The sequence below is a fragment of the Gambusia affinis genome, linkage group LG13 (assembly GCF_019740435.1).
Source record: "Gambusia affinis linkage group LG13, SWU_Gaff_1.0, whole genome shotgun sequence".
Classification (NCBI taxonomy): domain Eukaryota; kingdom Metazoa; phylum Chordata; class Actinopteri; order Cyprinodontiformes; family Poeciliidae; genus Gambusia; species Gambusia affinis.
The window spans coordinates 23,138,629-23,152,867 of NC_057880.1; the positions used below are offsets into that span (position 1 = coordinate 23,138,629).

The 14,239-nt window shown below is 39.6% G+C and overlaps 1 protein-coding gene across 4 annotated transcripts in view; it reads right to left on the reverse strand.

Annotated features, from left to right (window-relative positions):
- Positions 1 to 14,239, reverse strand: part of thada (THADA armadillo repeat containing) — a 110,323-nt gene that overhangs the window by 984 nt on the left and 95,100 nt on the right. For all 4 annotated transcript variants that reach the window (XM_044135842.1, XM_044135840.1, XM_044135841.1 and 1 more), the window contains exons 35-37: positions 14,002 to 14,152; positions 13,788 to 13,910; positions 1,227 to 1,402 (exon numbers count right to left, since the gene is read on the reverse strand). In XM_044135842.1, coding sequence (XP_043991777.1) covers positions 1,227 to 1,402; positions 13,788 to 13,910; positions 14,002 to 14,152 — 450 coding nt within the window. The remainder of the gene's footprint in view (positions 1 to 1,226; positions 1,403 to 13,787; positions 13,911 to 14,001; positions 14,153 to 14,239) is intronic.

The following is a 14,239-nucleotide window of genomic DNA, read 5'->3' on the forward strand; positions in this document are numbered from 1 at the left end:
AGAAAAGTCATAAAATTAACCCACGAAGAAAAAGAATAAGAAAAAAAGTCATAATACAAGATTAAAGTTGTAATATTACCAGAATAAAGTTCTAATATGAAAACGTTGCAATAAAAAGAATAAAGTTGAACATCAAAAAAGTCATAATATTAACCAGAGAAAAAATGTTGTATTAGCATAGCTTAGCCTGGTTTTTCATTAATATAATATATAATATTTCTGAGGCCTTATAACAATCCCAGGTTGCTGCGAGTTTATTGTGTTACCTAAACACAAACCTGAGATCTGGTCCAGTTTTTACAGAAATGGTCACACTGATAATAATCTACACTTATTTTATTATCGTTAAGTAAATAATAACAGTGTAGAAACTTTTGGTTAAATTTAGATTTTAGGATCTTGGGAAAAAGAAACTGATAGTTTTTATTCTGTCCTGTTGTGTAAAGCCTTAAAATGGAAACAGGGTGTACTTTCTTTTTATTATGATTGTTCATTTAAACATCTTTGACCTTGACTTCTATCTTTGTGAAAAGCCCAAATAAGCGACGGTTTGTTGTTCGCGGAGAGCAGAACCTTGGTGACTAACAACACCGAGACTGTTTAGTCTGCTAATGTGATCAGAACAAAACAAGAACAAAACAAGCTGGAAAACCTTGATTTTCTCCTTTTTAAACATATTAAACCACCTTAATTTCACATCAACAAAACACCAAATCTGACGGAACCAGATATTATTTCCAAAAGCCTGGATAATAATAATGAGACAGAAACATGTTGTGATAAGTGATAAACATGGCTCATCACAACATCAGCATTTCATATCAGTCAATATCAATAATTATTGATTATTTTTTATTATAAATACCTAAAATTCTACCAAACTGGTGGTGTGACATTTCCTGTTTTATTTAGTCTTCACTCCACGTCGTTGATTTTTATTTTTTAGCAGTTACGAAGCAAAACATGAAACTTCTGCTCTGCCAGTTACTCAGCAGGTTGTTGCTAGGTAACCGCAGAATGAGTGAGTTGCTAGGCAACAAAAGAATGAGTGAGTTAGCTGAGCGGTTAAAGCGGTTTTTGAATATTAAAAATACTATCAGATACTATCTATTGATATTGATCACATATCTATCGCAATAAATATTGTTATTGATTTGTTGTCCAGGCAAACTTTTTGTTTTGTTGTCAAAAAACCATAAAGATCACAATGAAAGCAAAGGTCTCACCAGACAGGAAGCTTCCTCTGCCTCGTCTTCATCGCTGCCATCCTCTTCTCCCATCAGCCACTGGGTGAGAGCGAGGAGCCCGGCTCCCTGCTGCCCCCACAGGTCAAACATCCCACACAGGAGCCCCACTCCCAGGTCCAAGGCTGCTGGCGGACAAACGGACACGCCGGCAGCATCTGAGGACAAAACAAATGGGTTTACACGGTTTCAGACGAAGCTGAAGACGCTGTGAAATTAGAAAATGTTTACTTTTTACAAACTCAAAATCATTTATTGGATGTTTTTGCTTGAAAGAGGAAAGATCAACAAGCCCCAAACCTTTTTGAATGGTTGAGTTCTGATATCTTTCCACCAGAACCAGTTGGAACAGAAGTTAATACTTCAGATGAAACCAGTTTAATGCCTGGTTCAAATGGAAAATTTTAAGGTATTTTGCCAGCTTACAGTCTGGTGGACTCAGCTCCATTGGGGACCAAAATGGCAACATTTACCACATTTTCAGCTGCTGCAGTTCGCTTTCACACTTCACTGTGTCATTTGATTCACACCAGAGTTCACGTCAACCAAACCCAGACCAAGGTTTTAAGGCTTTTTTCCGTCCACATTAGAGTTTGATTGCGCGTTCACACATCTCCAAACAAACCAGACTTTCTCGGCAAACAAACTGGAGTTCGATTAAAGCAAACTAACCATCCTAAAGATCATACAAAGACCACCAACGTTCAGATGTCAGACGGAAAATCCTGCAAAACATCGAGATCAAACCTGATATCAGAGTAAACCAACACGACCAACTAGAAAAGATGTTCATCACTTCACCTGTTAGCCGTCATAATTCCTACATTTGGCTACATCGTGTCGACCGAACAGCAGCTAGAAAATCTTTAGAAAAGCAAAGATTTTCTAGATCTTTGCTTTCCATTTCCAACACCACCAGCAATCCCAGACGTACCTTTTCTCTGCGTATTATATTTAGAGCGTGGTTGTGCGGCTCATTCAGATGATTGAGTTAAATCCTCAGCAGGCCATCAAGTTCAGCACCAGCCTGTTAATGATCCATTCATATGAATCAGGCGTGTTTTAAGTGGAGAAACATGTAAAACACGCAGGGCGGCGGGTTCTGAGAACCAGGATACAGAAATCCAGTTCTAATGTTTGCTGGTTAATAAATAAACTGTAATTAGAGAACGTCTGGGGGACCTTGACAGAAACCTGCAGGGAAACACAAAGAGCCGCCGGCGTAATGAGTCCAATCTGAACCCAACCAGGCTAAACACACTTCTACGTCTCTGCAGGGCAGCCATTACACTCCGATGGACGGAGTATAAGAAGACGAGGCATAAAACTGGGACTTGTTCTCACTGTGAGTCAAGCGGGGCTGACTCTGCGATCCAAACGTGGCGTTAATGTGCATGCGTGTTTCCTTTAGGGCCTGGACGGCCTTCCGAGAAACAGAACTATAACTCATGTAACCAGCCATCATGAGGGGTGTGTGTGAGACGATTCAGAAATACTCTGCAGCGGCCTGCAGATCTTCTCCCGGATTGAGGCTTCGCTTACGAGTTTCTTACAGATTTCTACTGATTTGTCTCAAATGTTTCAGATCATCGCCTTCTGCTTTTGGAGCGGTTTCTGGTCCACATGCATGGAAACCGTGCCAGAGTTCACTTCAACCGAACCAAGGTTCTTGGATTCTACAATCAGAGGCAATCACAGTGATTTGTTTAGACCATTTCTCAGATGTTCCGTCAGAAAATGCTTGACGAATTAGCTTAAATTAACAAAATGTGTTAAAGTTGACCTATTATGCTTCCTTGGACAGTTGGACGTCTATGAGCTACACAAAACATTTTCATTACATTTTTGTACAAAATTATTCTTAAATAATGAGATTTTAGTCTTCTCAGGTCTGTCTATAGGCTGTTCCAGGCCATCTGTCACTTATAAACCAAATAATCTGCTGCTGGCCAAACTCAACGTTTACACTGAAATGTGAAAATGGATGCAAACAGACGCAATTATACAACTGTACATCTTTGAAAAGCAGAAGTAGAGCCTCCTGCACAACCAACAAGAACACAGCAAGTGGTTTCTGGATGGCAAGACAACAACAAAGCACTAGTCTTTACCAGCAGCCATTGTACAGCGCATACAGCAGAAAAACCAGCTGACCAGCTCCGCTTTTGTTGCTAGGCAGCAGTTGAATGTGGATTAACAATCGGGAGATTTTTGAAATGGCTCGTTTTCCAGACACCAAAAACTTATTTTAACTTATTGCCAGAAAAAGCTAAGTGTTTTTTAGAAGCTAGTAGAGACCCTTATGGAAATATAAAAACACAAAAAGTGAATTTTGCATAACAGATGAGCTTTAAATGAAAAGGCTTTTAAAGACTGAACGGTCATATTGATACGTATATATCTGAAGACGGGAGTGTGAGGAGAGGAAACAGAAGCAAGCAGAGAAACAAAGCAGCTCACTCATACTTGTGTGTGTTGGGGTGTGTGTGTGTGTGCGGGTGTGTGTGTGTGTTGTTCTCCCGCCACAGCCTCTCTCACCACAGCTGTCACCCTGATGACACCACAGACTTCAAAAGGCTTTGGGAGCCACTAGCCAAAACACTAGCACTGTGGGAATTGGGGTGAGGTGGAGGTGTACGATCCTCCGCCCTCGCCACCGGCACACTAACGGTTAAAAACACACAAACAGGTCCGGGGCGGTGAGCCCAGAGAGCTTTTCATCTCCGCAGAGGGGGCGTAAAATCGGAGCAGAGCCTGAAGTCTGAGCGCGGAGGGAAAGCCGCGCTACGGCTCGTTGATTGTAGAGTATTAGAGGAGATTTAAGAGTTTAGGAGCCTGAGTGACAAATTCCTTTCTTTCCCCAGAAGCCCTGCCTCTGAAGTTCGGCCTCGGCGCTCCCCGCCTTCCCCAACGTTCAGGGATAAAGCAGGAAATTTTAGCTGCGTGCCGTTTATCATCTTCCCAACAAAGGTTTCACACATCGCTTGACTTGATTCTCCCTCCTGCAGCTTCTGCAGCCAAACGCCTCCTTTCTCAAGGGGATAGTCTTTCCCTCGGCTGGCAGAGTGTGTGTGTGTGTGTGTGTGTGTGTGTGTGTGGGGGGGGGGGGGGGGGGTGAGCGTTGGTGTGTGTGTGTGTGTGTACGGTGGAGATTCTGCTTCGATCAGATCAGTTGGTGGATGAATGGAGGGATTCTGGGAGAGGTAGAGTCACCGACTGGTTGAGGTTTTATGAGGTTTTTACAGTTTTGGTGTTTCCTTTACCGTGACCTCCAGGTGGTGTGTGGATTAATGTGTCCAAGTTTAAAATGTGAATCTTAGATTATATTATATGCTGGATTATAATCAGAAACAGTCACAAAATGGATGGATGGATGGATGGATGGATGGATGGATGGATCAACAGATCGAACCCAACCCTTAATCTTAATAAAATGTTACTTATAACTTAGTTTAGTCTTATTTCCAAGCCACTAAAATATTTGCACTGGACCAAATATTTGGTCATATTTTGTGTTTTTGCTAATATTGTGGAAATATCAGTAATTCTAAGCTTCAACGGCAGTAAAACCACAAGGGAACATATCGACAGCTCATTGCTCAGAAAACAAGTAATCTGCTGATGAGTTGTTTCGATTCATTTCCTCCCTGTTGTAGCTCCAAAAGAGTATTTAAATAACAAGAAAAAGTACCAATTGGGTCAAAAGTGGATCTTTGGTGAGTCCATTAATGAGGAACATTGTACTTATTATTTTTTCTTTAAATGAGAGTGAATGAAAACCGTATCTTTGCTTTTCGGTAATCAGCTCTGAGTCTCTGCAGCTGGATGGAGAGTCAGGTGTCCCACTGGGAGCAGGAAGTGGGAACTGGAGGGTTTACTGGTGGCCGGTCCGGTCAGTGAAATCAGAGAAAAACCTCCTGCGTTTCCATGTTCCTTTAAGAACTTCATTCCTCCAGCTGCGTTTGTTTTCACCTCCTTAAAACCGGCCACCAGATCTCTGCAGGTCCAAACCGTCACAAGGATCTACAGTAAGAGGAATTCATGCAACATTTTGTCTTGATAAAAACTCAAACTTTATTGTATTTCATTGGGTTTTCATGTGATAAACCACGACGATTAAAAGTTAAAATAAAATTCAGAAAAATAAAAATGGAAAAATGTGAAATTTGGAAAATGATAAAATGGATTTCATGTCATTTATGTATTAGTATTCCCACAGCATGATTCTGCCACCACCATGCTTCTCCAGTTGCAGTAAAATAGATAGTTTGCAACTGCAACATTACCAAATGTGTAGAAATTCAAGGGTTATGCACAGTTTTTGTAGAAATGCTGAATTTTACAACTATTTAATTGATATTCAGCCAGTTCAAAATTCACCTGTCCTCTTTAGGATACAAGCATTCACTGGAAAAATACAAAAAGGTATTTTTGTTTGAGATATTTCACGTGGAAATATCTTAAGACACTTGAAACAAGACAAAACTAACTTAACTTAACATTTCAATATTATACTGGAGATTATTTTAGGTGAATAGTTTCTTAATATTGCTGAAAAATATTTCCACTAGCTGATTATTTAACCTGTAACATTTTATAAGTGAATATAATGTATAAGCTGCATCAACATTCAAGAGTTATTTACCTACAATTAGCACCTATGTTGCTGAAAAGTTACTTGTAAGTTATTATTTCAAGCGTTTTAAGATATTTGCAGTAGAAATTCAATGAAAAATAGTTGGTTTTGTGTTTTGCAGTGCAGAACAAACTCTGCTTTCGCCCCTCGACACAGAAACACACAGAACCATCTCCTCCTCCAGAAAAGGTGAGAGCAGCAGTCTTTCTTCTTCAAACGAGCCGTCGCACCCTCAGCGCGCTGCAGACACTGAGCTGGAGCCGAGACTCCAGGAAGCAGAGGTGAGATAGAGAAAGAGGTGTGAAATAAAAACACGCACTTTACAACCCCAACTTCCTCTGCTAGATGATGGGGGAGGATGGAGCAGGCCGGAGACCAAGGGCAACAACAGCAACAGGAAACACGGCAACACAAAGTGCTAAAGCTGCTGGAGCGGCGAACATTAGCATGAGAGTGACGGTCTGGGAATATCCTGGAAGGTCCTGATTTGCAGCGTTTAAGCATCAATCTCAGCGTGAGGTGAAAGGAGTGAAAGGGTCACATAAAAGTAAAAGGCCGACTCAGCAGGAGGCCGACGGCCCGCAGACCAAAAACTCACCATGATCTGCAGTCGTTCACCACAAACAGAGACGATTTACACATCAAGGATCCGGTTCTGGAAACCCAAAGTTACATCTTCTGTGTTAGGAGCTTAAACCGAATAAATGATGGAAGGAAAGCGTTGAAAGAATCAGTGAATAAAATTTGATTTGTAGCTCAACGGGGTATGTCAAACTCCTGACATTTAGGGGGTTTTGTGTTGTTTTTATTTGAATCATATTATTAAAATCTTAAAAAGAATTTGAACAAAGTTTATTGGTCTCTGGAAATGCTTTGACTGCAAACATGTAAAGTCTTGCCAAGGACTTTGGTCCAATTTCTAGTGCAATAATAAATATCTTATTACACTTGAAAAATGACAAAACTAACTTGCAAGTAACTTTTCAGCAAGATAAGGGAGCTTGTTTTAAGTAAATAATTCCCCAATATTGATGAAAACGTTCCAGTTCCACTGGTAAATTATTTAACATTTTCCCATGTTCTAGTGGAGCTAACGACTTTTCAGCAACATTAAGGAATTTTTTACGTAAACAAACTCCTATATCTTGGTTAAAAGTTACTAGTAAGTTAGTTTTGTCTTATTTCAAGTGTACCAAGATATTTTCACTAGAAACTAGACTAAAATACTTGGCATGACTTTGTGTTTTTGCAGTGTTTATAACATATTAACAAGGTAAACAAAAACAACACAACAGCACAATATTTGTGTGTGTTTTTCCTTAAATAAAGTGAAAAAAAATCCTAATTTGAGAAGTGAATTGCAATCAAAATGCTTTTTTTAGAGTCACATAACCAACAATTGGATGTTACTACTGGCAGAAACCACAAAGAAAACAACAGGAAGTAGTTGGAGGATGATGGCGCTGCATGTGTTTTATCTTGTGAACAAACTTTTTCATGTGTGATTTTAATTGTGTTTCTTATTTAATTGAAACACTGCAATTGTGAAATTATGTTTTTTCGACATTAGGGACAACATTTTGCGGACATTTGTAGTAGAAACTGAGCTACTTTCAGGGTCAAACAAACACTGTAACAAACTAGTCATTACTGTACCAAACATGTGACGTTATTTCAGCTCAGAAATGAAAATCTCATTGGCTTTAACAAGTGAAACATGGTGCGATTCGCACAAACACCACGTCTCTGCACGCCTCAGATTACAGTTGATTGATCCAAATGTAAAGCCTGAGGCCACAAATCTCTGCTCTCTGTGTCGTTGCTTTTTAACTGCTCAGATGACACAAACTGTAGTTTAGCGGCTGAGAGAGCGTCGTGTTAATAAAAGACTGGCTCTGTTTAATGAGCGGCCCTCCGTCGTGTCAGGTTAATAATCTGTGTCATCAAGATTAAATGAATGTTGCCGGGAAAAAAAAGCATGAATGGCACTTTGTGCTGCACCGTTACGGTAATCAAAGTAGGTCACTTTGAGGGTTTGTTTGTTCACGGCTCACTATCAGCACAATGCATGAACACCAGGGATGAATGTTATTCAAACAGTAAGTTAATGATTCTAGGAGAAAATTAAAGCTGTAGTAGGTAACTTTTATTTAAAAATGTTTTAAAACTGTTTCCATGTCACGACAGTTTCTTATGAGACAAATAATCTATGAATGATCATCTTAGTGTTATGATAGCTGTCTGAAGAAATGCACCAAAAACAACCAATCAGAGCCAGGAGGCGGGTCTTAGCGCTGTCAATCAACTTTGTGTACATGCTGCTACATGTGCTAATGACGGAAAACAACTTACCATTACAGGAAAACTGCTTACTCGCCGTAATCAGTGACCATGCTAACTAGCCTTTAGCATGGCCAGCCCTTGGAGGGCGCACACATGCACTGCAAAAACACAAAATCTTACAAAGACTTTTGGTCGAGTTTCTAGTTCAAATATCTTAGCACACTTTCAATAAGGAAAACAAACTTACCAGCAACTTTTTAGTAAAACATAGAAACTTGTTTTAAGTAAATAATTCCTTAATATTTATGAAAAAGAAATAGTTCCGTTGGCAGATTATTTAACTTTTAAAAAGATATTTTCCCATGTTGTAAGTTAATTTATCTGGCAATAGAACAAGAACTTTTTCATCAATATTGAGGAATTATTTACTTAAAACAAGACTACATTTTTCTATCAAGTAAGTTTTGTCATTTCTCATGTGTATAAAGATATTTGGACTGGAAACAAGACCCACATTGCTTGGCAAGATTTTGTGTTTTTACAGTGTTCCTGGTTTTAGTCAGGTTTCCTGCAGCTGCATTCTGGATCAGCTGCAGGACTGAGTTTTTAATGCGACTAAAGGTAGTCAAATAAATTTTTTCTTTTGGTGTATTCAATGCTGAAAAACTAATCAATATCTTCCAAAACTGGAACTGGCAGGTCAGGCTTTTTAAAAGATTGGTGATCAGCTAAAAACAAAAATCAGTGAACTGCTATTTTCTTATGGGCTGATCCAGCTGGTGGAGCTTCATAATTAGTCTGAAGGTATTGATACTAAAGAGTGTGGTGGGTGAAGGGAACCTTAAGGAGTTAAATTAGATTTCCTCTTCCTGTCCAGAACAAAACATCCTCTGTACAAAAACGGGTCAAGCTTCACAAATGCCTGACGTCCTCACAAGAAAGTTTCACGTCTGCAATCCTAAAGTTCAAACTGTGTAATTTCTTTTCTTTATAACCATTTGTGTATAATTGTTTGACTTTTATTTAGTGTTTTCTGAGCTTGTTTATGGATTAATTCAACAGGTTTTTCTTAACCACAGCTTTCCCAGTCGTCCATTTCAAAAGACCAGGCGTTGCCACCTCCGTCTGAATCAGCTAACGCCTCGGATACTTGACTCAGCAACAGCGGGTCATAAACCTGACACACAAACACACACGCACACACACACCCACACACACACACATATACACACGCACACAAACACACACACACACACTGCCTTCCATGTAAAGCTTCGCCTGAGGCGGAAAAAGAGACAGAATGAGTTGAAACGACTTCAGTATTACAGTCATAAAACATAATAGCGCAATTTTTCCCTTTAGTTCTTCTCTGTAGAGCTCCAAGGTGGAACAGCATGATCAAAATGTAGATTCAGTTTTCTTCCTCGTAATGTAACGTGAAACTTTGCCTCCCACAAAGAAATAAAAGTGTTCTCCAAAGGAGCCGTGAATATGAATGGCTGGAGGAGGACGAGGCGCTCTGTAATTATGTCCATTGTGTTTTCTTCCTGTCCTACAGAAAGGAAACCTTTCCATCCCATGACCTCGGTTTCTACCTGATTTTCCACTGATAATGGTTTATCTTCATCCTGTCTGGTCTCTTTTATATAAAACACAAACAACGTAAATAAAAACATTTCCAGAAACATTAAACTGCATTCCTGACTGAAGCAGGTTCTGATTTTTAAGGTAAAAACAACATTTAACCCTTAATTTAAAACTAACATTTTATTTAGTCAGCAACATATAAGAAGTAGAAATAATGATTCACCTCTAAAATAACAAAACAAAAAAAAGTCTCTAATTTACGGTAAAATACAGGCCGTTCCAAATTTTACCGTAAAAATACGCCAAAATTCTGCAACGAAAAGTAGAAAAATACCAGAGCTGCCGGTAATTTACTGTAAATTAGAGACTTTTTACTCCAGACGTCTTCGTTGTCAGTCATTTTCACTGATTTACGTCGTTACCTCTGCGATGTAAAGCTGAAAATGTCGAGGGTGTGAATTATAATCTGTTGAAATGACAGACGGCCTTCAGATTTTTCCATCACCATTTTAAAAAAAGGTGAGAGACGAAAAATATTTGGTTAATGCAACCGTTGGTTTAACCCCAAGCATGGAATACTTTAATAAAAAATAAACAAAGCAGTCAGACTTTTGTAGAAAACACATATAAATAGATTTGAAATATTAAAAAAATCTCAAACTTCAGCCTTATTAGAAAAAAGGAATATAATTTTGGACATTTTGGGGTCAATTGTCTCAGCAATAAGAAGACGACGTGGGTCAGTCCGTCTTAAAGAAATATCTTCTTTTAAATGTTTGTGCAGGTCAGTCAAATATGCACCACTTTTTAACTTATAATAATGAGATAATAACAATAATAAACCTCACACCCACACACACATACACACACACTCATGCAGTTAATGATTACATATCTGAGCACTTTGTAACAGATTTTTCAAGTTAGATTTGAAGAATCTAAAATAAATTCTGAAAAACATGCAGTCAGAGGCCACACAAAATTATTCCATGGGCCACAAACGGCCCCTGAACCACACTTTGGACCCCTCCGATCAACTGTGAAGCTACATTGGAATAGGGTACAAACAGGAAATTCATGGAGAGCAAAAAGTAACAAATACTGTATTTCCTTTGTGGCCTTTGTGATAACAACCCTGCAGTTATTTTTTATTTTGCAGTTTCATGGCATGTGATGACATCCAGCGGTGCAAAGACTCAAAGAGGGTGTGATTCTGCAGGGGACCTGGAGAAGTGAAGGAAAGCAGCCAAATGAGGCCAGGAAGCAGCACGAAGGCTGTTTATGAGTCTGAACAGCAGTTAGGGTGTCAGTGCCCTCATGGAGCATCTGAGAGGCTAAAACTGGCATTAATGTGTCTGTCAGCGAGCTCCACTGGGTCACATTACACAGTTCTTCAGTAAACAGGCCTCATACGCTCCAAACAGAATGACACATAACCACACAAACACACACTCACACTTCCAAACTGCTAAACCAGAATTAGCACCCTTCCTTCCAGGAATGCGCCCCAACCCTGAGCAGGAAATGATGTCAAACTTTTTAATACCAGAATATATTTATGTCTGTCTATACAGATGAGTGTTTTTACAGTGGAGGCATTGGGTTATTGTTGTTGTCTCCACATTGTTGGGATGGAATTAGCTCACAGTTAACGACCGAAGCAGATTCAACGTGATGATAGAAGTGATGTGTTTGTTTACGGTCTAGATCAGGTTATGGCTCCTACGTGGATTTAATGTCACAATTCAAAACATTTCATGACTCAAACCAGAGATTAAAGATCTTCTGCAGATAAAAACATTTCAAACGGCAAACAGATGGACGGATGAATGAAAGAGATGAGAGGATGAGATTTTGGATATATGGGACAGAGATGGTTGGATGATGATAAGTGGTTGGATGTATAGACAAATGGTTGGATGCATAGATGAATGGTTGGATGCATAGGTGAATGGTTGGATGCATAGATGAATGGTTGGATGTATAGGTGAATGGTTGGATGCATAGATGAATGGTTGGATGCATAGATGAATGGTTGGATGCATAGATGAATGGTTGGATGTGGAGAAGAATGGTTGGATGTACAGATGAATGGTTGGATGTATAGATGAATGGTTGGATGTATAGATGAATGGTTGGATGCATAGATGAATGGTTGGATGCATAGATGAATGGTTGGATGCATAGATGAATGGTTGGATGTGGAGAAGAATGGTTGGATGTACAGATGAATGGTTGGATGTATAGATGAATGGTTGGATGCATAGATGAATGGTTGGATGCATAGATGAATGGTTGGATGTATAGATGAATGGTTGGATGCATAGATGAATGGTTGGATGTGGAGAAGAATGGTTGGATGTACAGATGAATGGTTGGATGTACAGATGAATGGTTGGATGCATAGATGAATGGTTGGATGCATAGATGAATGGTTGGATGCATAGATGAATGGTTGGATGTGGAGAAGAATGGTTGGATGTACAGATGAATGGTTGGATGTATAGATGAATGGTTGGATGCATAGATGAATGGTTGGATGCATAGATGAATGGTTGGATGCATAGATGAATGGTTGGATGTGGAGAAGAATGGTTGGATGTACAGATGAATGGTTGGATGTATAGATGAATGGTTGGATGCATAGATGAATGGTTGGATGTATAGATGAATGGTTGGATGCATAGATGAATGGTTGGATGTGGAGAAGAATGGTTGGATGTACAGATGAATGGTTGGATGTATAGATGAATGGTTGGATGCATAGATGAATGGTTGGATGCATAGATGAATGATTGGATGTACAGATGAATGGTTGGATGTACAGATGAATGGTTGGATGCATAGATGAATGGTTGGATGCATAGATGAATGGTTGGATGTATAGATGAATGGTTGGATGCATAGATGAATGGTTGGATGCATAGATGAATGGTTGGATGTACAGATGAATGGTTGGATGTACAGATGAATGGTTGGATGCATAGATGAATGGTTGGATGCATAGATGAATGGTTGGATGCATAGATGAATGGTTGAATGTGGAGAAGAATGGTTGGATGTACAGATGAATGGTTGGATGTATAGATGAATGGTTGGATGTATAGATGAATGGTTGGATGTATAGGTGAATGGTTGGATGTACAGATGAATGGTTGGATGTATAGATGAATGGTTGGATGTATAGATGAATGGTTGGATGTATAGATGAATGGTTGGATGCATAGATGAATGGTTGGATGCATAGATGAATGGTTGGATGTGGAGAAGAATGGTTGGATGTACAGATGAATGGTTGGATGTATAGATGAATGGTTGGATGCATAGATGAATGGTTGGATGTATAGATGAATGGTTGGATGCATAGATGAATGGTTGGATGTGGAGAAGAATGGTTGGATGTACAGATGAATGGTTGGATGTATAGATGAATGGTTGGATGCATAGATGAATGGTTGGATGCATAGATGAATGGTTGGATGCATAAATGAATGGTTGGATGTACAGATGAATGGTTGGATGTACAGATGAATGGTTGGATGCATAGATGAATGGTTGGATGCATAGATGAATGGTTGGATGTATAGATGAATGGTTGGATGCATAGATGAATGGTTGAATGTGGAGAAGAATGGTTGGATGTACAGATGAATGGTTGGATGTATAGATGAAAGGTTGGATGTATAGATGAATGGTTGGATGTATAGGTGAATGGTTGGATGTACAGATGAATGGTTGGATGTCTAGTTAAGCGGTTGGATGAATAGAGCTCTCTGCTCATGTTTAAACTTGGTGATGATGTCATGCATTCATTAGCATACCAGTGATGTCATCAGGCTGCATCATATTTACATCTCTAAACTGTATTTATTTATATTGAAAAATTTCTTCCATAAACTGTTTTTTCAGTCGACAAAAAGCAAAAATAAAACTTTTTAATTTTTTTATTTTCCAGTCTATAAAACTGAATCTCTTGAGACAGGAAGTCTTATTTTGAAGTTGTGGCCAGCAGCTGGGAAGCCAGCATACAAGTTTACCTGAGCTGAGCAGGTGAGCTGGAACACAGCAGGTGAAGTCGGAGGCAGCGTCTCTCACTTCCTGGTCTTCGTCCTGCAGCAGCGTGAACAGACTGCTCCATAGCGACACGGTAGCAGCAAAACCTACCAGCGGAACAGGAAACACAAACACTGTGAAGTTCTGGACCCAGAAGGAAGAACCTGGTTCTGTTCTGCTGCTCTGGCCCAGACTCACCCAGCGGCAGCTCAGGGTTGGTCATCAGCGTGGATGAACAGGTGACCAGCACCTTGGCGACCATCAGCTTCACCTCCACCGGCTGCTCTTCAGCAGAGCAGGAGCACACCAGAGCCCCCCACTGGGCGAAACACGCCACTGCACCCGGATCCTACATTTAAAAACAAACAGGAATACAGACGCAGAAAAACAACCTGGCTATTGAGTTTAACAAATAAATTCAACAGCTACAAGTTGA